The 24,938-nt window shown below is 39.7% G+C and overlaps 3 protein-coding genes, 1 long non-coding RNA gene and 2 other non-coding genes across 10 annotated transcripts; 5 read left to right on the forward strand and 1 right to left on the reverse strand.

The window, feature by feature from the left end:
* Positions 1 to 650: 650 nt before the first annotated feature.
* Positions 651 to 8,574, forward strand: kars1 (lysyl-tRNA synthetase 1). 2 transcript variants are annotated; one of them, XM_037094782.1, is made up of 15 exons: positions 674 to 805; positions 2,188 to 2,355; positions 2,647 to 2,788; positions 2,889 to 3,054; positions 3,154 to 3,247; positions 3,496 to 3,682; positions 4,343 to 4,468; positions 4,575 to 4,694; positions 4,869 to 5,031; positions 6,454 to 6,627; positions 6,783 to 6,868; positions 6,958 to 7,043; positions 7,131 to 7,257; positions 7,382 to 7,525; positions 7,897 to 8,574. In XM_037094782.1, exons 2-15 carry the CDS (start codon positions 2,216 to 2,218, stop codon positions 7,969 to 7,971), a joined length of 1,830 nt encoding a protein of 609 aa, XP_036950677.1. In that variant the 5' UTR covers positions 674 to 805; positions 2,188 to 2,215; the 3' UTR covers positions 7,972 to 8,574. The 2 variants fall into 2 exon arrangements, with proteins under 2 accessions (XP_036950678.1, XP_036950677.1); XM_037094783.1 differs by lacking the exon at positions 2,188 to 2,355 and having other exon boundaries at positions 651 to 805.
* On the reverse strand, positions 8,159 to 11,056 carry LOC119017772. Of its 2 annotated transcripts, none has more exons than XR_005074550.1 (3): positions 10,914 to 11,056; positions 10,058 to 10,129; positions 8,159 to 8,974 (listed from the first exon to the last, which is right to left on the reverse strand). It is a non-coding gene; the product is annotated as an uncharacterized LOC119017772 (long non-coding RNA). The 2 variants fall into 2 exon arrangements; XR_005074551.1 differs by having other exon boundaries at positions 10,058 to 10,132; positions 10,914 to 11,053.
* Positions 10,959 to 15,371, forward strand: gcshb (glycine cleavage system protein H (aminomethyl carrier), b). Its single transcript, XM_037094789.1, has 5 exons — positions 10,959 to 11,195; positions 12,216 to 12,295; positions 14,470 to 14,533; positions 14,622 to 14,753; positions 14,930 to 15,371. The coding sequence occupies exons 1-5, from the start codon at positions 11,045 to 11,047 to the stop codon at positions 15,025 to 15,027; spliced, it is 525 nt and encodes a 174-aa protein (XP_036950684.1). The 5' UTR covers positions 10,959 to 11,044; the 3' UTR covers positions 15,028 to 15,371.
* Positions 15,372 to 17,740: 2,369 nt separating this feature from the next.
* rpl13 (ribosomal protein L13) lies at positions 17,741 to 22,613 on the forward strand. 3 transcript variants are annotated; one of them, XM_037096072.1, is made up of 6 exons: positions 17,741 to 17,847; positions 18,316 to 18,433; positions 19,194 to 19,335; positions 20,566 to 20,739; positions 21,682 to 21,800; positions 22,016 to 22,410. In XM_037096072.1, the coding sequence occupies exons 2-5, from the start codon at positions 18,330 to 18,332 to the stop codon at positions 21,790 to 21,792; spliced, it is 531 nt and encodes a 176-aa protein (XP_036951967.1). In that variant the 5' UTR covers positions 17,741 to 17,847; positions 18,316 to 18,329; the 3' UTR covers positions 21,793 to 21,800; positions 22,016 to 22,410. The 3 variants fall into 3 exon arrangements, with proteins under 3 accessions (XP_036951967.1, XP_036951969.1, XP_036951966.1); XM_037096074.1 differs by having other exon boundaries at positions 21,682 to 21,797; positions 22,010 to 22,410; XM_037096071.1 differs by lacking the exon at positions 22,016 to 22,410 and adding an exon at positions 22,411 to 22,613 and having other exon boundaries at positions 17,742 to 17,847; positions 21,682 to 21,738.
* LOC119018841 lies at positions 20,390 to 20,463 on the forward strand. The gene has a single exon (XR_005074876.1). It is a non-coding gene; the product is annotated as a small nucleolar RNA MBII-202 (small nucleolar RNA).
* Positions 22,168 to 22,246, forward strand: LOC119018840. Its single transcript, XR_005074875.1, has one exon. It is a non-coding gene; the product is annotated as a small nucleolar RNA MBII-202 (small nucleolar RNA).
* Positions 22,614 to 24,938: the final 2,325 nt, after the last annotated feature.

The raw sequence follows: 24,938 nt of genomic DNA on the forward strand, positions 1-24,938 counted from the left end.
TAGATATGCAGTTTAAAGGAAATTAAAAGAAAAATGTTTTACCAATACACAGGCTATAATGTTGATGAAAAAAGGGTGAGGTCTAATGTGTATCTTGGTAAAATAAAGACACATGAAAATAAAGTGGTCTATTTGAAATCATGCTATTGAGAATCACGACTATTTATGATGGATTTGAAGTTGAGTCTAATACATATAAATTGACTGAGACCTTGATTTAACCACATTGATTGCCCCCTGATTACTTATCTTAGGGAGAGGGACTAGGTGATGTAGTTTCAATTGTGTCAACAACTAACAGACACATTTCTGTGAATTGTACTGCAATGATCCATGGTCCTTGAGGATGAATAGCTGTCTACTGACCTCTCCTTCACTGCCACCATCAGGTCAGACATTTCACTACCCCCACTCAGAGTGAAAGAGTAAACACTGCTGTAGAAAGAGTTGCCTGCTTCAATTGCAGTAGTAAATGTGGACCCTCTAAAGTTCACCATGAGTAACTCTTGCATCACTTCAGCTGATACAAGTCTTGAAACCTCCACTGTTGTTGATTGGCAGGCTGTTGATCCATGTTACAACTTTAGCTTTTTGTAGAACTTTAAATAATGTTACAGGATTGACACATTTGGTAAGGCATTGGCCGCCGGTTTCAGGTCTCCTGTATTCCGACAGTCACCCAAACGCGCCACCAACAAGCGCATAGCGTTTTGCGGCGCGTGCGCGTCAGTTGATCTTTCCGGGCGCGCAGCATCTACAACATGGCAGACGTGACAGCGGTGGACGAAGGGAAACTCAGCAAAAAGTGAGTTTATTCCGCTCTTGCATCGCTTATTTAACAATTCTCGGTTCTCCAGGCAGCGTTATTTTCCCCGAACAAGTGTCTTTTGCAGCAGTCTTGACCCTTCCCGTTCGGCTTTGCAGTACTACTTAAAATGTTGCATCAGGTCTGAAGATGTGCGGGTTCCCATATGGAGTCCGATGGAAACCAACATATCCGAGGATGCAGTTCGTTTCCGCCGCCGGTATTTGTAGTCCCGAACGTCGTCCGAAGCCTATCTGGGCAGTGCATGTCACTAATGAGTAAAACTACAAGATCCAAAATGCAGTAAAAGCAATGTCCTCCTAACATTGAAGCGTGTAGTCGTGTTGTATTATTGTGTCTGATATTAGTGTTAACGTGTGATGTGATTATTGGTGGTGATTTTCTACAGGGGAGCGAGCTGTCGTTGTTTTTTAGGCGCAGTAGAACGCCGACACGATTCTTAAATATCGCTAACTACGTTGTGTTTCGGTCGCTTACACTTTCGTAAGGCTAACCACTTGCTAGCGGCACGTTAACTTGCCTCTGTTTGCCAAGGACATTATGATTATACCGTTGTATGTCTGTGTCACATTCGCCCTGATAACCATAAGTGAAAGGGAAACTAGTTTACTAGTTTGGCTATGACTGGATTTGTGCTACAGTGAGGGTCTTGGTGTAGTCAGTCATAACTGTATTAACCCCGATAGCTTGCTTCATTTCTTCAAACCAACGTGTTGATGCGTTGTGGCTGATTATTAAGTCCTTACAAGTCTTTTGATTATTAGCATGTTGTCTTCAGAGGGGCAGAAACACTGAGAGACCTGAGGAACTGAGGAAAATACTTATGGTATGCAGTGATGCACTCTATTTAGGCTCCAGTGTATTTTGTCAAGCAAATAAATGTGTGCTTTCCTCATTAAATCGGGTACAACATGCTTCTATGCCAGCTATAAGTCTGAAGAAAATGAAGACTGAACTCCAGGCAGGGGATTATCTGTACTGTGTCATGCAAACTCAAGGAAAAAATTAACAGGGTGTTCCTTGGCCTCTGTATATCAAAGGCGTTGTCATTATATTGCTGCATGTCTGTGCCACATCCGCCTTGCTAACCAAAAGCAAAAGTAAAATTGTTTACTGTTATGCTGTAATACATAATAAGATCATTGCACTGCTGTGCTATATTTTTCTTTTTAATGTGAGTTTGTACCCCATTGACTGGATTTGTGCTCCAGTGAGGGTCTTGGTGTAAAGTAAACCTTTATTAACCCCAACAGTTTTTTTTTTTTTTAAATCACCCTTTATTGCCTGGTGGGTCAGAGGCAGCCTTTGCTTTAATGCTGTACAATGTCTTTGTACATACATGTATATGTCTATTTTCCCAGGTGTGTTCACGGGCTGTGGTAGCTCAACATGCTGTGTCTGGTCAGGGCAGCCAGGCAGCAGCTGTGCCAAGCCTTTGGGGTCAGGGGACAGTGGTTAAAATATGCACCCCCATGTACAGCTGCAGTTCCAACTCAAATTTACGGGAACCGATGGAGAGGTGACAAAAGGTTGGTGGCTTTTCCATTCCAGTGAGAAAAACAACCAACCTTTTGTCATCGGAGCACATGTTGTCCCCTTCCCCCTGTCTGCATGATTGTTATTAATCTGTCTCTGTTTTTATTCAGTTGTGTTGTGGCCTTGTTTTATTTTGTACTTTTTTACACCACAATTGAATAAAACATGCTGTGTGGATTTGTGGAAAATCATACGTTTTCAGTTGAACAGTTTACCATTTTCAGGTCAAACTTTAATATTTTACCTATGACTCATCTTTGATTGCTCCGATCTTTCTATATCAGTGAGCTGAAGAGGCGAATGAAAGCTGAGAAAAAGGCGGCAGAGAAAGAAGCCAAGGTCAAAGAGCAGGTGGAACAAAAGAAGGAATCCAATGACCAAGGAGTGCAACAAGCCTGTGAAGATGAGGAGACGCTTGATCCGAATGTGAGATTTTCTATATGGTCATTATTCATCACGTATTACTGTTTATGCAATCAGTGTTTTGGTCAATGTCTTGTCTTGTATCTATTTCCTTCTCACATAGCAATACTTCAAGATCCGCTCCCAGGCCATCCAAGAACTGAAGGGCACAGCACAGGACCCGTACCCACACAAGTATCATGTAGACTTGTCTCTCACAGAGTTCCTCGAGAAATATAATTACCTACAGCCTGGAGACCAGCTGACTGATGTCGTCCTCAATGTTTCAGGTACCAGGAACATTTAGGATCTTAAATGTATTTCCTGTTTTGTATGTACAGTGTAATCCAACAGTAGATTCCCAGCTAAGATGAACATATGATTGGCAGGTCGTGTCCATGCTAAGAGGGTTTCTGGTGCCAAGCTGCTATTCTATGACCTGCGAGGTGAAGGCGTCAAGTTGCAAGTCATGGCAAACTCCAGGTAGCGAATGACTGTCATGGTTAAAAACAATTTTTTGTATTTGTTGATTTTACTGTGAAGCCTTTTAGTTCTTGGGTATTATTATAATAAGCTCAGTACAGTCAATATATTTTTACTAATTTTGACTGATAGACTGTGTCTTCACAGTCATAGGTTATTATTGCACCTCCAGTGTTTTTCTTTACTCCCTGTGGTGGATACTTTTCAGTTCAGGGACTTAATTTTTTTATATCGTTTTTTACTCTCAGGAACTACAAGTCTGAGGAGGAGTTTGTGGCCATAAACAACAAACTGCGCCGTGGTGATATCATCGGTGTCCGTGGTAACCCAGGCAAGACCAAGAAAGGGGAGTTGAGCATCATACCCATCGAGCTGACCCTGCTGTCACCATGTTTGCACATGCTGCCCCATCTCCACTTTGGCCTCAAAGACAAGGTAATGGCCACTACGAATAAACACTTTTAATAGAATTTCTTCCAAATCAGTTTGTGCAGTAGATCGCATAATGCCTCTTTACCATTGTAGCAATTCATTTGTTCTTGGTTGCTTTTGCCTCACTAAACGTGATGGCAATGATGACTGTTGGTGATGCTGAAAGAGATAGGAGTGTGTTGACTTCCTCTCTTGTACATCCTGTACTGCATATGAGGAAGGGAAAACAATTAAAATAATGAAATTGCAGTTCCTGCTATAACAAGTCCACCATGAGCAGATTTGATTTAATAACAAACTAGTGCCTGATGAAAAGATTATAGTTTATCTAGTTCAGTTTTCCCAGAAATATTTTTTGTCTTTTGATAAATGGTACTCAGGTGAGGACACACAATTCTTTTTTCTGTCGCTGCCAGAGGAAAAAAGTCTTCTGCTCACCTCTTCTGCGAATCACTGAATGAGTGTTTTCTTTTTTATATGAACCAGTCTTGGTTGTATTGTCACAAACATGGAAATCCTCAAGGCATTTCAGTGTTACAGTGATGTTAATTTTGTCGCGAATTTGGTCACTGCCTCTGTTAAAGACACACTGATTGTCATCGCAACAGTAAAAACCACTGCTGAATCATTTGTTCTCACCGCTGTGAAATCTTTCTCTCAAAGGAAACGCGATACCGCCAGCGCTACTTGGATCTGATTCTCAATGACTATGTGAGGCAGAAGTTTATGACTCGCTCCAAAATCATCACATACCTGCGCAGCTTCCTTGACCAGCTGGGATTTTTAGAGGTATGAATTAATGTTTGGTCACACAAATTTCTCTTTGAGTGTGTGCAAAATAGGGACTTCGTTTGTGTAAACTTGCCTTGTTGATTTATGTTCATTAATGTTTCAGATTGAGACACCGATGATGAACATTATTCCCGGTGGAGCCGTTGCCCGTCCATTTGTTACTTACCACAATGAGCTGGATATGAACCTGTACATGAGGATCGCTCCTGAGCTCTACCACAAGGTAATCCATGACTTTGAAGAGCCATCTTTCCCACTAATCAGTCACTTCAAGGGAGGAGATGTAATACTAAATTTAATGTCATGCCTGTGAATTATTTTGAAATGCACAGGTTTTTGAGTGTTTCATTTCTCAAATGTATAAATATTTACGTTGTATACCATATTTTTCCCACAGATGCTTGTGGTCGGTGGACTTGACAGAGTGTATGAGATTGGTCGTCAGTTCAGAAATGAAGGCATTGATCTCACTCATAATCCAGAGTTCACCACCTGTGAATTCTACATGGCATACGCAGATTACCACGACTTGATGGACATCACGGAGAAACTACTCTCAGGTAAATGAATGCACATTCAGCCAAAAGATTGGCAAAGGGTTTTTAGTTGTCTGCTCTCAGGGATTTAACAGTTCAACTGTCAAACAACATGTTTTATGTCATGTTTGGCAATCTGGGGGATTATTTTTGTACTGTCCCACTGGTGGGGAAACATTCATTGTTCTATTTTTTGCTCTCTCCACCAAAGAAAAATATTTCAGGTGTTACTTGTCCTTAAATGTAACATTTATATTTTGAAAGAGGCTTCTTGTTTCACAGTAATGAATGATAATGTTAAACTTTGTCAGGACAATTAAAGGGTGGCGGGAAGGTAGGGATGGGAATTGATAAGAATTTAATTATTCCGATTCCATTATCGATATTACTTATCGATTCAATTCCTTATCCATTCACTTATTGATTCTCATTGGGTGAGGGAATAAGTACGAATTTGTTTGTTTGTATTAACTCCCTTCAATATCTGATTAGAACCCCCCCATCCGACGACGGTGCGCAGCTACACTAAAAATTTCTGAGGAGAACCCTGCAGAGTATACCCAAATTATGTGTAGCAACCTCAGAACAAACCTAAAAGTAGGTGAGCTACTTCTCAAAGTCCAGGGACCCATAGCCTAGGGCAGTGTTTCTCAATCAGTATGCCATGGCACGCTTGTGTGTGCCTTGACAGATTGTCAAGAGTGCCTTACCTGAGTAACCCTGCCCCTGAACGGAGTAGCTAGAGGTGCTCAAGAGCCGTCAACATCATCTAAATTTGACGGAGAATGACAGTGGAGATTATTTGTGCAGTAGATGTTTACACAATGAAATGGTGCTCACATTAACTAAGTAGACAGAGCCTGGTCTGCCTGGAGAGTTTAAAGTTACCTTCGGCATTAATAACAGATGACGTCCATTAGCTCTGCTGCTGTTTGACCCACTTGCGTCGCTAAGTAGTATAAGTGTATCAACACATGACAATCCTGCAAATGAATTGCATGCTGTGTGGCCAGATGTTTCTGCATACTGGAGGTAGTTCCCCCCTTTGATGAAATGGAAACTTTACAAGTGTTCCAGATGACTGTATTGTCGTCTTTCTGCGTGAAATATATAACCAAGCCATAGAGCGCTCCTGCTATTAACACCTGTATGAGGGGAAACTTCAGGCCTCCCTCCGATGTTGATGTAAAGTAAGAGGCCAGAAAGGGTCAGTATGAGCTTGTCGGATGGTGACAGATGTACTGCACACTGATTACGTATTTTTTCATATCTGTTACTGTGCATTACATCAGATTATCACCACAGGAATTTATTATATAATTTCAAATATAAGTCGGCTCATTTTTTTTTTTTTAATGTCACTACAGATTGGTCATGTCTCACAGACAAAGTATACAGTGAACAAAACCGCTCTTCACTCCGCGGTTCTTTTCCTCTTTGCTTCAGGAATGGTGAAGCACATCACTGGAGGATACAAGGTGACTTATCACCCTGATGGTCCAGAAGGAACGGCCTACGAGATTGACTTCACTCCCCCATTCAGAAGAGTGAGCATGACACATGACCTGGAGAAGATTATGGGAGTCAAATTCCCTCCGACTGACAGCTACAACAGTGATGGTAAAACTTAAAACCTCCTCTTTTTTTTTTTTTCTTTGCGGAGACTGCAGTGTCTCTCTCACAATTCTCTCACGCTGTCCCTTCAAAATGTATGGTTTGTTTTTCTGTAACACCAGTCATTTCTTATTTAACATGTGTCTTTCTTTTGTCCTCAGAGACACGTAAATTCTTTGACAACCTCTGTGCACAGAAAGGAGTTGAATGTCCTCCACCCAGAACCACAGCCCGCCTCCTGGACAAGGTGAACATCACCATCTGTTGTACGGCCTTTCTTTGTTTTCTCTTTTTGTTAAACTGTCTTTACTGATGACTTTTCTTTTCACCCCACAGTTGGTTGGAGATTTCCTTGAAGTCACCTGTATTAACCCCACCTTCATCTGTGATCACCCTCAAATCATGAGTCCCTTGGCAAAATGGTGAGAAACGGTTTATTTCAGCCTCATGTTTATCATTTACAGTTGCGATGCTCAGGGTTCACACAGAGACTTTCTCACTCGTTAAAGGCACAGATCGGAGAAAGGCCTAACGGAGCGTTTTGAGCTCTTTGTGATGAAGAAAGAAATCTGCAATGCTTACACTGAGCTGAATGATCCGATCAGACAGAGGGAGCTATTCGAGCAACAAGCCATGGTATGCATGCCACAGATTTTATTATTTTTTTCTTGACCATTGTCCTTTTATCTGAAAGTTCAACTTTCTCTCAGTGAGAGAGTAAATCACTGCATGTCATTAATTCGAGCTGGATCTCTTTCAGGCCAAAGCTGAAGGTGATGATGAAGCCATGTTCATCGATGAGACCTTCTGCACGGCACTGGAATACGGACTGCCACCAACTGCAGGCTGGGGGATGGGCATCGATCGTCTCACCATGTTCCTCACTGACTCCAACAACATCAAGGTAAAGCTGTCATGTGAATCATAGTGTGTGAAAGGAGTAATCTGGTATCTTTACCTGGGCCTACAGTTTACATATTTTGGTGTGTAAACGACTCAGAACTATTTAAATTGGTCAAGTTGATCATATCAAGTAGATCAGATCTGTGTGACCACATGGCACCTTCCCTCAGTGCATTGTCCTTTTGAAACCTTTAGACTGAAGTACAACACAAGAGCATGATTAAAGAGATGCAAAGAACAATGGCTTATAGAGATAACATCATCAAGAAAGATAATTTCTGGCACTGTATGCGCATGAACTACCAATACCTGTCAGACTGATATGGCTTTGTTTTATACACTTTTCAGCTGACACTTTTTGTTCATTTACAGGAGGTGTTGCTGTTCCCTGCCATGAAGCCTGACGACAACAAGACATCAGCGCCCACAGAGGGCACGTCCGTCTAATGCCATGACCTCTGACCTCTCCTGCTGTCAGACCTGTGCAGGAGTCCGTATGGAGCCTTTACCTCACTGTGGTCACCAGTGGAGCCTGCGGGTTCTGTGTGTTAGTCTCTGTTTGATCGTTTCTTTCAGTAAGGGATGTCATGTTGTCTTGGTTACATGATTGAGAGGTAACAATGATGTATTTTTGTTTTTTTTCTGCTTTTGTATCTCTTACACTTTTGGTCTGTCCTTCTTGTTCAACTTTTAGGAGACATTTTAATTCCTGTTGTCCTCCACCAGACCGTAATTGGAAGGTATCTGATCAGGAAATTATGTGTGATCTGCTGTTTGCTACTGCTACTTTGGAATATGTTTGGACACTACTTAAGAGGTGACTGATACTGACAACCAAATACACAGAGTAGTTACACTACCTAGTAACTACCCCATGTAGGTATAGTAACAAAGCTCCAGCGCCTCTTTTATATGACATGGTCTCTGCATATTCAGGTTTTACTCAAGTCTGCTTGTATTTGTTGTCTGAGATGTTTCAAGATGGACCCAACAAATTCCTCTGCCAAGAAGCTCAAACATTTATCTGAATAAAATGCATATGCATCTACATTACACATCTCTTGTGGTGTGTTCCCGATGAGTCTGCGAGGGCGAAGGGCTGTCCCACTGTCAGATGGTCAGGTACATGATGGCTCTTTGAGGCATGTTGAGCCGTTAATGACCTCTTGCTGTAAGGTAATTACCCATAGTTCACTGGTTACCAGGGGAAGCCCCAAAACACAAAAGGATACTCTGGATGCTGTTGCTCTTTTTTTCTGTTTGCTCTGATTTGTGCTGCCCCTCCATGTAGATGCCATCTCATCTCAAAGCTCAGAGCAGGTTTTAGTTTAGTTTGGTCATTAAGACTCATGCCACCAACTCCTGACAGCAGACGTCACACAGAGCCTTACCCAGCGCGGAAGTGTCTGGCACAATTCTCTGCTCATCTTGATTCAGGTCCTTGAGGTTTCTGAGATTTTGAACAAAGATTAAAGTATTTCATGTGGAAGTGGAAATGCTTCCCTCTGTTTTTCAAAGCAGGCCTGGCACCAGGATGAAGTTACTGAGGGGGCAGTGTTTTTTATTGGTTTAACAATGCACCAGCCTCAGATAGGCTAAATAATAATAAAAAACACTGTGAGGTTATGGTTTCAAAATCAATACGTACAAAAAATACTGTGGTCCATGGTTCTAAAATGACTGCTAAGAAATAGTCAAGGAAAAGGAAATGTTTTATCCAAATAACAAGGGCCTCAGATAAGGTCCTTGTTATTTGGATAAAAATAAGAACAAGTACTTAAGTTTCTGGCACTGTGACTTAAGGAAAAACTAGGCCTGCAATCAGAGCTAAAGCACCACAATGTCAATGACCAGACTAATTTCATGAGATTTCATGAGATTGTGTGCCCAAATTATTGGGTAATACTATCTTAACAATCATTAATACATGCTACATGTATAAATTAATTAAACTTTACATAATGCAGCCATGTTTACTGATGGCGTTTCTAATAACAAATACCGTAGTTCATCTGTTGAGATTATTTGGACGACATTTATAAAGTTGCAACTAATGTTAACTAAACCTTTCCACTTGCTTAATAAATGGTTTATAAACTATTTCATAGAACAAGATAAAACAATAAAGTACTACATAGAATATACAAAAAACAAAGTGCTATAAATGATACATGATATAAAATGCTTAAGTAGTTATAAAATACTGTAAAAACAAGCTGAAAACATAAAAAAAATACTACAAAGTACCAGGAGCTGCTACGATAGGCTGCCACTAGCATGGCACCATCTTGAAATGTTTTCGAACCAGTGAAATAACATCTAAATAAAGCGTAATTGAGTATAAATTGACCATTTCTTAATAGTAGTTGTGTTACCAAATATTGTACTTTTTACTCCCATATAGTTACTCACACATATAGACTTTACATGTAAAAATTAATCCTACAAAATAATGTAATGTTGTCCACGCTCATTACAGTATATACAATAATTAGAACAGTCAGAGGCAAATCCAAACATTTATTGGACGTACCTTAATTTTATAGTCAGAGTTGCCCACCATGTTCACACTGCAGTCCGACTCCTGGCTGCTGTCTGTGGTGATCTGCTGGGTTATTACAAAACTTATTCTACCTATTGCTCTTTCACACAACAGAAATATGTAAACATAAAGCACATGTTTAAAAATACCACTGTTCCCCTATAACATAATGACATGAGGGTTTTTTTTTTTTGTCATTGTCTTTCAAAACGACCAGTATTAGCATTTAATGACCTGATTCCTCCTGTAATTAAAGAGGCATTTCAGACTTCTGGTGGTGCTGTGGAGCCAACCGGTGGCTTCAAACTGTGCAACTATTCCTTCCAACACACGGTCAACAAATTAATGTAAATGACAACATTGTGATTAGAAATGGTCCTATTCAAAATAACAAATTATAAACCTTTGCACTTACTTAACAAAAGGTTTATAAAGCAATTGCCATTGTTTGTAAACAGTGAAATGAAATAACTATTAGATAATGTTTTATTAACTACAGATTAACCAGTTATTAATAATGCTTACACCCATACAGTTATGTACACATAAACATTTTTAAATGTAAAAATAATGAGAAATGAGAACACAACTGTATATCCTGTTAATGCAGATACATTAACAAAATCTAACAAAATCTAAAAGTATTTTAAAAAGCAGTCTGAAGTGTAAGAGATGTAGTACTTTTACTTCTTCATATACATTTTGTGACTCACACCTCTATAAGTTTACTGAAAGTCACACAATTAGATCTTGATATAACTTTGGTCATTTGTTTATAATAAACAGGTGCGGAAGTCTAATTATCTTAGATATTTAAACTTTAGAGGACACACACACTTGAACTCACCCTCCTCCCAGGCGCGATCCCGCGCACAGTGGGATGGTGCGCGCTCCCGCGGTCGAGTGTAGTGTGTGCTGGATGAAAAGGTCGCCATACACACACACACACACACACACACAAGCACACACGGAGTGAAGATGGCGATGAGAGCGGTGCTGCGGTGCCTCTCTGCAAACTTTTCCCCCGGACTGCCTCAGCTGTCGCCGGCAGCGCTGCTCGCGGCGACTCGGCCGCCGTGGAGGAGCTGCTCTCCGCGGACACTGAGCACTACCTCGGCCCTGTCCACAGGTAAACCGCTGCCCGGGGTGGTGTGAGGGGGGTCAGGGAGGCGCTGGCGGTGTTAACACACACTACCGTCTGGCCGTGGCTCACGCGTTCCTGTCTGCGTGCAGCGGGACGAGACGACTCACGCAGTTTTTGTCACTTTCCCACAGCACAGGGCAGCGGAATGCGACAGGGGGGGGGCGGGTGGCGGCGAGAAGTTTGTTTTTTTAACTTGGAGGTGGCGGTGCAAGTGAGAAAACCTCAGGGGGGATTTTTAAAAAAGCTCGAATATTCAGCGAAGCTCGATTCCTCTTCCCTGTTTTTTTGGGCGTCATGGGAACACAGCCAGCCCACGAGCTCCATATTGTGATGTTAATTAATGAGCGTGGACAGCGAATTAGCCGAGTCTCGTGCAGCGAGTAGTGTCTTATTAAACACAAGTCAGCCATGATCCTGCAGAGGAGCCGCACAGAGCAGAGGGCAGATGACACTCAGGTGTCACCGACATTTCACTATTCGCTTCTATTCTTCCTCCTCGACATTTTAATGTCATTCCTTGAAGGCTCTCATACAGTTTAATGCTGATGAAGCGAACCCTTTTTTTATCATCTTATTTTATTTTATTTTATTTTATTTACAGCAGGCATGATTCAGCTCTCACGCATCAACATCTCTCCACAGTTGACAATCTGGTTCAAACCTGTATTTTTTCTTCATGGTCTGATGCTAATCCAGGAAGCTGTTGAGGCATTGTGACCCATCCCTCAGGGTGTTGGACGGATGACAGCGTCAGCTCTGATTTTGAAAGGATCCAACCCTTGTTTGTAATCGCACGTTTGACTCCATCAAATGCTGTGCGATAAGTCTTTTTTTTCTGCACATACGCTTATATTTGCGAACACACGGTGGTTGCGTAAGAATGTGCCTGCTGTTCATGTGTTCCACTCATTTCAGAGGACATGGATAACTTGAAATTAGTGGACTTTAAGTCTTTTTTGGTGAATCTGTGATTTCATCCCTCTCACTTCTTTGCTCTCCCTGCAGCCCTGAAGTTCACAGAGAAGCACGAGTGGGTGCGAGTGGAAGGTGGGATTGGCACAGTTGGTATCAGCAGTTACGCTCAGGTAGGTTTGTCTTTGTGTATTACTAATCATTGATTTATGACACACTTGGTTCAGAGGGTTACTGATGAATGTACAAATAGTGACAGGCTAATGTCTGCAGTTGAGTGCAGCACTTTGCCCTCGACTGTTCTGTTTTATGACAATTGGTTGAGACAGTTGATTAGCGCCAAACTGCAGTGGTGTGCAGAAAGTCTGGAGTGCCGCCTCACCTGCAGCCGTTAAAGCTCTGTGTGAAGGCCGGGGTCTTTGACTTGAATTGAGAATGTTTACAGGGAGGTGTTGTTTCCACGTTGAGCTGTGACAGGTTTGCCACACAGCCACTGAAATCCAGAGATAAAATGACTTTCATCTCTGCTTTTGATATGATGTCTTCCAAGACTCTTCCAAGACATCTTTTAAATCACTTATTAAAACCCGCTTTTACACACCTCTGAAGGCACCATTTAAAACAGATTTGTCATCTCTCTATCTTTTTTTATTCCTTTTCTTACCATCCTTTATTTATTGTTAATCTATATATTCTCCTTCATTCTTTTTACAGCTCTTCATCAGAGCTTTTTATCCATTTTTTATTTCCTCCGGTGTGATGTCATCATCATCTTATCGTCCATTTTATTAGTTTCATTCATTTATTCATCTCTATTTTTGCAGTACTTCTCCTCCCTCTTTCTTCTTCTGTGATCTTGCTTGTTGTATGGCTTTTATTCATCTTACATGTGATGACTCGTGTTGTTCCTTTTGTGTTTTTACCTCTGTTCTGCCTTCTTGTTTGAACTTGACTTACACTTTGCTTTCTTGTGTTTGGCTCGACTGTTGAGTGTCTAGTTTGTGTCTTCCTGAGTTTCCTGCTTTTGCTTGTTTGTCAACGCACTTTGTCAACTCTGCTTTTAAAGGTGCTATAAAAATAAAGTTTATTATTATTATAGAAGAAAATTAGTTGATTGTCAAAATGTTTACTGTCCAGCTTGGTTAAAGACGTGTGAATTGCTGCCCAAGCCTCCAGTGTTCTTAGTGATTTAGATAATGTGACAGTGTTACAAACTTTGTCTTTGCTGTGTTTTTACTGCCTCTGTTTATACTCATTAACCCTCATATCATCACTGCATTCAGAAAGAAATGCTCGTAAACCGCGGATGAGATTATTTCTGAACAAAGTGTGAGCTTTATCAATAGGCACTAATAGTGTACTTTCACTTGAGAGTTTGAACTTTAAGCAAACCTATGACCGTGTGTACCCACGACATCTGTGACCTGAATGTCATCCACCACATTAACGACTAAATATAGTGTGAGAGGACAAAAGAGCAAACTGTAATGGAAACTAGAATGACTTTAAGTTAATGCTGGTTAGCTGCCTGTTTACTTAAAGGTGTTTCTTTTCTAGATTTCAGCGACAAATTGGTGTGTGAATGACTAAGAAAATGCCCAGCGCACAGTCAGTGTGATTAAGATAATAAAAATGTGTTGGATTGGTTAAAACACACTTCTTACAACTCTATACATTTGTTCTTGTGATTAGCTGTACTCCAGTGATTGAGTATAGCACAATATATTTCACTGTGGTTGAAATCGCAGTAGGTTGTTTATAAAGCAACAAGTGATATAAATATAAAATAAATTGACCTTACTAATTAATTAATCAGAATAATCGTCAGTGCCCAGCTGCTTTCCAGAAAAGAGAAGTATATATATTTTCATGAGATTTGTTGCCAATAAAATACAGAATATAGCCAGTTTTATCCCTTAAAATGACAGACACAGACAGACAGTACAAGACATTATTATTTGATTTTACTCACTTCAACGAAATAGTTAAACTAGTTAAATATTTTAGGGAGGTTTTAATTAGATATTGCAGCACTATTCTGTTTCGTGGTGTATTGTGGTATGAAACTGGACAGTTATGGTAGCATGAGCATTTGCTTTTTTCTGTGGTATTGAATTTAACTGTATTAGTAGAAGAAATAAATAATTAAAAATTTCACCTCAGTTAGGAGACAACATTTTGTGAAATTATCATAAAAGGTTGTTCATTAAAAAAAAGCTTCTGTTTTCACTCTGTTAAGGGTCATTATTACTGATAATGATAATGATTCAGTAATACTGTTAATCATCATGTACTGAGGAAATCTCATTGTTTTTTTTGTATATTTCATGCTGTTGTATCATTTTAGGAAGCATTAGGCGATGTGGTTTACTGTGGACTCCCTGAAGTCGGCCAAAGTCTGGATCAGATGGGTAAGAGCCCGGAACACCCTGCACACTTTTCTAAGTAACATGTTCAGTAGTGTGATATCTGTCGTTTTTGTCTGCATGTGTGTTGTAGAGGAGTTTGGTGCCTTGGAAAGCGTAAAGGCTGCCAGTGAGCTTTACTCGCCACTGACAGGGGAAGTGACTGAGATCAACACAGAGCTGGCAGAGAATCCTGGGCTTGTGAATAAAGCCTGCTACGCAGAGGGTAAATATTTCGCATTCAATGCTGTTGCTTTAAGATTTTATTTGTCGTAGTCATTTCCAGGAAATTACTCCCATTTGTTGATTTGTTGTCAGGTCAGGTGAGAAAACCAGAATCCTGTAACAGCTTGTTCATGAACACTTCTGGCCTTTTTTAATATCACCCTTTTAACTTTCCAGGGTGGCTCATCAAGATGACGATTGGAAAACCCGAAGAACTGGACGGCCTCATGGATCAACCTGCTTACGATAAATTTCTTAAGTCTCTTGATGAATAAATCTGGGAACTCTCTGAGTTGTTTTGTAATGTAACTGCAATCAAAGACTAGTGGGCAGACTACTAACAACTTGTGTGGCGCTCTTTCTTATCTGTGGTATTTATTTTGATACTGGAATTTTGCTATCAAAATAATTTTAAATCCTCAGTAACATCTTCCACTTAGACGGTTAGGATTTGTTTTGCTACTAGCCAACCTAAAGGGCTCATAATGTCAAGATCTGTCAATATTACGGGGTCTTTTTCTGGTGCTTTGCTCCTCTTTTAAATGTGGTAAAGGACTGGAAAGTGATTGTAAGTGCTGTGTTGCATTCATTTTAATAAAAATTGGTCCATACATTTGAAGTGATGCCCCCCTGTCTTTTCAGTTGCATTAAAATTATATTCTTGCACTTGTGCATTAAACAACGATGCATGATGTGGTGAAGATGTGTTCATAAGTTGCCATCCATGTGCTGACAGGACATGCTGCCCCCTTTTTGCTTGTCATAGTTCCACACACCTTGACCTTTGCCCTCAGGTGAAGATAGGCAGAGATTGCAGAGGCTAGTTGAACAATGATTAATGAGGCCATGGTTTTAGAATCAGTGACTAAACAAAAAACTGCCCCCTCAGAATGATAATGGAGAAAAAGAGCTGTAATTAACTGTAAAAAAAAAATAAAAAAAGAAAGAAAGAAAGAAAAAAAAAGAAAAGGCTGAACTGACTAAATTAGATTTTATCTCAGGTGGTTAACATTACTGAAAATAAAATACACTTTCACCACTAGTTCGTTCTATTTTATTTAACAGTCAAATGTACTTGCAATAACTTCCTCTCAAAGGGCCGGTCTCATGCGCTGACCTATTTGTGTTGCCTCCCATTCAAAACCTGCATATTTCTCCATACTGATTTTTTTTTTTTTTTTTTTACAGTTGACCTCCTTCCACTCGATGCCCAGCTTCAAATATAATAAGACATGGAGCTGTTAGAATTAAGTTAGTAAGTAATTTTCTGAAAGATTGCGGGGATGATGCTCTCAGTTTGTTTTGTAATGGTCTTTAAGGCAAATATTTAATTAGACAATATTCAGATGTTTTTGAGAAAGAGAAGTTAACTCATAAAGCCAAAGCTGTTGACATTGTTTTAACTTTAATCCCACATCAATGCACAGTTGACGACCAAGGCTTCAAACAATCTATGAAAAGCTGTTTTGATTTGATTAAGACTACTTATTCTCTTTTGAATTTCTTGTGTCCTCTGTTGTCTTTACAGAGGACATACTGAGTCAGGAGCACACAGAGAAATGACTTTGGTAAATGAGTACAGCCAAGGTGCACATAGAAAATGTTATATAATTTATTGTTTAGACATGTAAATAGTATACATAAAAATGTGGCTGGTGCTTGAACACCTGAGCCACCACACAGCCACCTGTAATACATTTGTCAAAACATGCATTATCATTAAACGTCCATTGTTTTGAATAAAAAAACTGAAATACTTACAGTAATTAACCTGCACAGCATTACTTTGATTATAAAGGTCTCTAATGACACTGTATAATTCATGTTTTTCTCTAGGCAGTGTAATAATGGAAATACTTGTGAGACAGGAGGAAGCAGAAGGGACACAGTATATCATAATATGGTAATAACAGCATTCACTAATTAAAGCCTAAAGCATAATTCAGTTTTCACATTCAATGTCAGTTTGATTTCAGTGGTACACCTCAAAAATCTCATAAAGCACCAAAGCACCAAATGTTGAGCATGAAGCACAAAATGAAAAAATCCTTCCCTGGGTCAGTGCAGACTCAATTATGATCACGTGAACGGGACAAGTCCACGCTTTTACATATATCAGAGGTGAGTCTGCATTCATAGTATGTAATTACAGAATAAAAGACTTTATTGTATCAGTTTATTAAGCGAGGTTGTTCAACTGTCATCTGAGCTTAGAACAAATGCAAGCCTTGCTGTATTATGAAGAGACTAATTACTCCCTGCTTCTTGTGTGCCTGATTGTACGTTGGCCACCCTCAATTTAAATAATTTGTGGTTGTAGGTGAAGTCTGCACTCTGTCGGTGCACTTACTTAAGATAAGGCAGTTTTAGATGTCGCCATGGCTGCTGCTGACTACCGAGACAAGCTCAGATATGTCTACATCTAGTGGCCAGAGGAAAAACTTCCCGTTTAGGCCATTTACAGTCGAACTGTGTCAGACCAGTGAACACAATTAAATAATTCCAGTAAACATCAGCTTGCAAAATAAATGTTAAAAAGTGGGCACAGGCGTCCATACTATGAAACCTTATGAACGTAAATTGTGTACGACCTATATCCAAAAATATAGAATTAATAAAAATAATAACACACATAGACCTAGCTATTGTAAGCCATTAAATGCTTTAAAGTGTTATTATTAGGTCACTAATTTTTCCAGTCTTTGGTGACAAAAAAAGGTGTTCATAAATCATTGGATTAAATAATTTATTTTATTGTATAAAAAACCTACTAGCAAGATCTTTGTTTTGTGGTTGTCCATGTGCAGAACTACTTTACAAAGATAAATAGCCATTTTATATCTTTTGTGTTTTTGTATTAGGCAACATACCCGTTCATAATCATAAAGTAATAATATCAACCGGGATTTTCTAACGTTAAATAATCGGTATATTTTTGTACCGTTTTACGTTTTACCGCCTTCTTAAAGTTGGGATAATTATCTCACATATACTCTTTGATCACAACTGTTCGCCCATTGGCTGCTTCACACATATCCCACAATCCACCGCGTTTCTACTTCCTTTTTCCTTTCGGCCATTTTCCTCCCTCGTAGGTATGAGAATTTTTTCTCTACAGGTTTAGAAATAATCTATCTTAATCCTTGGTATTTTATCATTATTTATCAATTTCATTTACAACCCGGAATAGTGTGATTTGTGACCTTTGTAATAAGGTGAATATTGTAACAGAATTTCTCTTAATAATACTGAACAGCCACTGTGTTGGTGGTGATACCCGGTCAAGTGGTGTTGATGTGTGTGTTAGCATTGCCGCTACAGGCCAAGTTTTGTAGCTCCACACTTTAATAATGTCCCTCAAAATGTATATGTGTACAAGTAACGAGTGTCGGAATTGCAAAGATAAGCTATTATTGCATATAACGGCTGCTGGCGAGAAATTGCAGTCTAAACGTCTAGTAGTCCATTTAACCGCTAGCTTAGCATCATATGTAGCACTGAGAGCAATGATGGTGTGCCGGCATGACAACCTGCTCATACCCGTGTGCCACGCTGTGTTGCAGGGAAGTAGGCAGCCATGGCCCCCAGCCGGAATGGAATGATCTTGAACCCTCACTTTCACAAAGACTGGCAGAAGAGAGTGCGCACCTGGTTCAACCAGCCAGCCAGAAAGATCCGCAGGTGAGAGCGAGCTTTTGCCCCAGAGAGACATGCTAACTTGAGCTAGCATACCTCCCAGCAGCTTCACGGACGTGTAGCAAATATGAAGTCTTGTTTGACAGTCGTGAGACATTGCGAAGATACTCATGTTAATGTATTGAAATATAATTTGTAATGTTGAAATTAAATTGAAAAGATGACATAAAACTAATATAGTTGGATAGCCTTTCGTTGTTGACCTCTATATGTTTAATAAAACGTGATGCATCCATAAGAATAGTGATATGATAGATGTTTTATTGCATTATTCCTTCTGTTACATGTCAACTGGAGTATTCAGTATTATGTGTGCATGGATGTACAGTGATGCAGTGTGTACATGTGTAGTGATAATCAAAGCCAGGATTTTTCTTATTTAGTATCGTATTTAGATACATTGCTGTTACAGTTTTTATCACGGCAAGGCAAATCCCTAAATCTGAACACCAACGGGTGGAAAAGGGTTCAGTGACAGTATCAGGGCTCCCGTTTTTAAATATGATGCACTTGATATCTGAAAACACGGTTAAGTCCAATATTAACATGAAGTGTTGAAGCCGTACATGTATTCTAGCTTGCAGCCTATATCCCAGCACTGGAACATCATTTTTGTACTTATTGTGTCATGGTTGAAATGCAGTGTTAACACAACAGCAGTAATGCATGAAAAACTTTTGTTATTGCTGGACTTAAAAATGTGTTAAACTTGTGATAAAAATGTAACTAAAATACAATTCTTTAGGCGAAAGGCTCGTCAGGCTAAGGCCCGTCGCATTGCTCCCCGCCCTGTAGCTGGACCTCTAAGGCCACAAGTCAGATGTCCCACCATCAGGTATCACACGAAGGTTCGTGGTGGACGAGGCTTCACCCTGGAGGAACTCAAGGTAATACTTTCTGGTTGTTTCTAAGATGTGTTTCATGTGCAGCAATACAGCCCAGCGTTCTTTGAAAACTGTCAATGAATTAAATCAATTGACACAGAGCGTAAGTGGCCGGAAACCAATCAAGTAATTGTTTTGTTGTGGTAAATTTAAATGTCATGCTGAGAATCTAATAACTAGTGTTATTACCTGTTATAAAATTACCTCCCTCGTTTTCCCATTGGAAATGCTATTGATAAATACTGACAAAACAGAACTGGCTCAACCTTTTGCTGATGAATCATGCTTTCCACCCAACCAAAAACTCAATAGCTGTAGAAAAACACAAGGGGCTGCTCAAATACATGATGTTCTTGCCAACGCATACCTTGATTTTCCTCCCATGTACTTGGCTGCTGTGGGAGGAAGGCTAAATGCCTCGTTGGTGTGCATCACCCCAGAACATGTGTGCTTTTTTTGTGTTTTCCTTAGCAAAAAGTAGGCTTGAAACAGGTGTGATGGTAAATTTCCCTATTCTGTCAGATACCATCTTTATGAAATTAGAACCTTTAATTCTAACCATCATTTGCTTTTGATGTAGTGGGAAACAACCGCCTCTCTGTAGTGGAACCATTTGAGTTTGATCTTGCACTTAAGCCAAATTGTTGGAGCAAATATCAGCATATTTGGAAAGGAGTCCACTGGCTTCCAGCTTATGAGGTTGCAGTGTTAAATGATTTATTAATGGGGTAACTGGGCACATTTGTCATTAATATTTATCAGGATGTGGAAATATGAAGATTGCCCTTTCAGATGCGTATTTCGCTAAGCCAGATTGTCGGTATAGAAAGGCTTGAACATGTCTAACTAGGCTCATTTTAAATATGAAAGTGCAGTCATTGTCAGCCAGACTTAAACTAAATGAGCAGCCAGCTTTTAAGTTTGAGTGGAGCTCTGTCCAAAGACCAATAAAGAATAGCATTTGAAGCACCTGAAATGGCACATCTGTGCATGTTGACAGGAATGTTCAGAAATGTGTAAAAGAACATCTTGTGTGTTCAGTGTCTTAGCAGTCAGATGATGATAAATCTCCGGAATCTCTGTATTTTCTTGATGAATACTTTGAACCCCTTTTCTGATGACTGCTTTTTCCAAGAGGGGGAAAAAAACCCTGAATTGATATCTTACGTGTGGATGTTGCATGCAACTGAGAAGTCCTTGTATTAACCTCATGATCTTTGCTCCTCCCTGCAGGCCGCTGGCATCCACAAAAAGACAGCCCGCACCATTGGTATCGCAGTTGACTCTCGCCGTCGCAACAGATCCACAGAGTCTCTGCAGGCCAACGTGCAGCGCCTGAAGGAGTACCGCTCCAAACTCATCCTGTTCCCCAGGAAGGCTTCTGCACCTAAGAAGGGAGACAGCACGGTATTTTTTATTTATTTTTTTTTTTATGTTGCATGAAGCTCAAAGATTTAAAAGAAGCCTCACATCAAAATTGTAAAGCATGTGATGGACTGTAGTCATGGTGGTTGTCCTCGTCATAGTTATGATTGTTTGGCAGATTTTTCCAGAGAATAACAAGTGTTAAAATATTCAACAAAGGCATGTGGTCAGTAGGAGTGAGTCATCTCAGAACAATTTGAGAGCCCTCTCCAGTGTTTGTTTACTGCCGCTCCATCTTGTGAAAATTAATAGACAGCGTTTCGAGTACTAAATAAAACTAAAGGAACCCAGTTGAGAAAAAAAAGTATTCCTCATGTGTTTGAAATAAAGTGTAGAGATTTAAGAGCTCAGATTTAGCCATACCCTGTCCCCTTATGCAGTTACACTCTTCTAGATGAGGTGCATTACCTCTGTTTGCACAACTTAATGAGGCTAAACTTTCTGACAGCTGCACACCTTCAGTAGAATATCATAATTTGCATTCTAATTTTATAGGTTGTCTGAAGTATGTATCAGACTGAATGGGGACTGGAGGTTGCCTACACAGTTGAACATTCGAAATTTTAACTCATTCACCTATTAGAATGAGTTAATGAGTGAACTTTTTTGAGACCATCAAGTGGATTAAGACGTTACTGCTCACTCTGCTCCAATTATCAGTGGACCCTAAATCATAAGAATCAGATTCCTGTACAGATTAATATTAAACTTGTCAAACAAAGGAGTCTATAACTGTACTGCTCTGATTGAAAATGAATAACCAACGTTAATCAGCATTCTTTTTTTGCCAACAACTTTGAGTTTACCTTTTTTGATTTGAGTAATTTCACAACACCAGATGTTCTCTGGATCTGCCTGTGTGCAAGCCTTATTTAGTAAAATGGATTTGTCATTGCCTTAAGATTAACTTTGTGATCTTTTCAGGAGGAGGAAATCAAGATGGCCACTCAGCTCAGCGGTGCCATCATGCCCATCAAAACGGTAAGTTTGTTTTACCTTGAAATTCCAACAAATACTATGTTACCAAGTATTTAAAGATGGTTTACAACACATGTGTCAAACTGATCCAGTAAAGGGCCGCTGTGGCTGCAGGTTTTCATTCCAACCAAGCAAGAACACATCTGATTTGGATCAGCCAACCGATCAGCCAACCAAGTAAGAACACACCTTTTGGATCAGGTGTGTTCTTGCTTGGTTGGAATGAAAACCTGCAGCCACAGTGGCCCTTTACTGGATCAGTTTGACACCACTGGTTTACAATGTGGACATTAGAAATAAATGCGATTGTTATAGGTGGAAAATAAGCCTAAACTTAAGTGACATTTTATAGTAAACTGAATGGATTTTGTTCGTTGCGTTTCATACATAAACCGTGATGTTGTGACATCTGTTTAAGTGCTAGCAGTCAGATGATGACAAATCTCCGGAATCTCTGTATTTCTTTGATGAAACATTTGAACCCTTTTTCTGATGACTGCTTTTTAGAATCAAACCTGAAAAGCAAATTGCTTGTACTAAAATATTGATGCTGCAAAATGTGACAAATTTGCATATTGGTTAATGTTGAATTGGTTTGATCGTGTTATTTGTCAGTCACTGGAGATGAAAACCGTTGAACCTGATTTTTAACATTGTTTCCCTCCCATCTTCCAGGTGCACAAGAAGGAGAAGGCCCGGGTCATCTCCGAGGACGAGAAGAACTTCAAGGCTTTCGCCAGCCTGCGTATGGCGCGCGCCAACGCTCGTCTTTTTGGCATCCGTGCCAAGAGAGCCAAGGAGGCTGCCGAGCAGGACGTGGAAAAGAAGAAGTGAAAATAGTCACTCTGGAACTTTGCAAAATAAAGTGTTTAAAAGGATCAATGTGAGTGTCGTGATTAGTATCCTAATGGTCTCGTCAGATTAGGGCAGCGGTTCTGAATTTTCTTTTTTTTTTTTTTCTTTTTTCTTTTTTCTTTTTTAGTTTTCAGACAAGCTCCCAACAGTCCAGTCCAGATCTCAAATGCTAAAACATTCATGCCCAAATGTGTTCATTTAATTTCCAACTGGATGTTTAACTATTAATAGACTGAAAGTGGATATAATTGGGGATGTTTGAATATTTTCTGACAATTTAATTGTCAATGTTTCAAATCCTGGGGGGTGTTAAAGAGCTAAAAATACTAGCAACCATTTATCCATTATCTTGATTGCTTTTAGCCAGTTGTTTCAATTATCAACAACTGTTTCTTCTCACTGAAGTTTCCATGCACTCCTAATTCCAGTATCACCTACAATAATTGTTGCAGATGACTGCATGTATTTTCCCAATCAAATCATCAATTGTATTGGTGTTTTACAATTAGATGAGCTACTCTACAAAACCCACTGGGATACAAGTCGTGCTAGTTTAGATCAATGGATTAGGGAATTGATCCTCACAAGATGGGGGAAAGGACATTATGTCTTGTCAGTACTAAGAATTGGGTATCAATTAAACAACTGGGTCATTTTCACAGGTTTCTGCACAGACGAGATTAAATTTGTTGATGTATTGAATTGTTGGGTTCAAATTGCAGCTCCAAGCCTCTGGCCATAGTGAAAGGTAAAAAACAGTATAACGTATAATTCAGTGTTGCGTGGGGACAAGATATCAGAAAAGCTACAAAGATTTTAAACAAATTTCACTTCCTGAACAAACCTGATCAAGGTCTACTCATGAGGAGGTTTTTGTCTTTTTTTTCTCTTTTACAGCAGACATTTTGACCTGTTGAAGCAGGAATAACACCTCCATCTTCTGACTCCATCTTCCTTGAGCATCTTCACAGTGTGAATAATGCCGAGGCCTCGAAATGGAGACTGCAAATTTTAATCTACCCATCAATTTTATCATTGCTGCATTTTCATGTCTTGTGTGAAAAAAAGTGTTCACTACATGCTTCAGTAACCTCTCTGAGCCCCATATGGCAGTTGATGGTACAAAAGACAAATATATTTAGGTTATCCTCTCACTGTACTTCAAGATTTATCCACTTATTAACTGACATAAGACTGAAGTGTCAAAGCTGTTAATTTATATCCTAAAATAAGGATTCAGTGTCCATATTAGGCTTGTATCTACAGCAGTAGGTGGCAGTAGAGTCACAAAATGTTACTCATTGATGGAGACATAAATGCATTAAGGGTAGGGTTGACAGCAATTCAGGACTTGTGAATCCATTTTTAAACTACTGGATCTTTTTGCTAGCAGATCATTAACCGGACATGAGGGCATAATTGCATCCCATTTAACAGTCTATTAGGAAATTATTGATGTCAGAAACTCAGCAGTAAGTAGAGGCTCTGATGCATGTGAATCAAACTGGTCTTTTTAACTCAAAGTTTCACTAAGAAATAAAGGTTTGACTAGTTCAAAACCAGGTGGAGACTCTTCTTAAACGTGACAGGTTAATAGAATATTAAATGACCGTCTGCAGCATGCTCATGCACAGGTAGTAAAAATGGAGATCAACGACTCCTCAAGGCTGAGGACGGTTGGCAGAGGTGGAGGGCAGAATAAAATCTTACCTGAGTGGGACATTTTAACACTCAGCTGCCGCAGAGGGGGCAAAGTTGAATTTCAATTTTGATACTGAACATTTTGTGGTGGCAGACATGAACCGAAACTGACTGTTAATACCAATCATTTCTATGACAACAGAGACTCTGGCCATTACTAAACTGTTAACACATATTGGGTGTGCTGTCAGGTGAAACACAAAGTCAAAAAGTTAATAAACAACACGACAGGTCCAAGAGAAAAATAACTCCCCAATTGAGTGAGATTGCCTACTTTGAATGCATAACCAGGGGCAAATGTCCACTTACAAAAAATGATCCCAAAGCCAACATATGCAGACTGAATCAAGATGGGGTGAGACTAAATGTCCTTGACTGTCTCCTTAAGTGTCCCCTCTGTGTTCCAACTGTCTGAATGCAAATAAATTATTCAGCTAATGGACGGGAGCGGACAGTCAAGTCATTTTGGAACGAGGCTGATTGATAAGGCTGAAATGGGAACTCAGATTGATGGTCCTTAAGATGTATCCTTAAGCCGGGGTGCTGTAAAATAATCAATTTACTAAAAACTGAAATGTAATGGGACACTATAGATTCTGAGAACCATTACCTCTCACCGGCTTTTCCTAAATGTGTTTACAGGGCTT

The sequence above is a fragment of the Acanthopagrus latus genome, chromosome 4 (genome assembly GCF_904848185.1).
Source record: "Acanthopagrus latus isolate v.2019 chromosome 4, fAcaLat1.1, whole genome shotgun sequence".
Lineage (NCBI taxonomy): Eukaryota > Metazoa > Chordata > Actinopteri > Spariformes > Sparidae > Acanthopagrus > Acanthopagrus latus.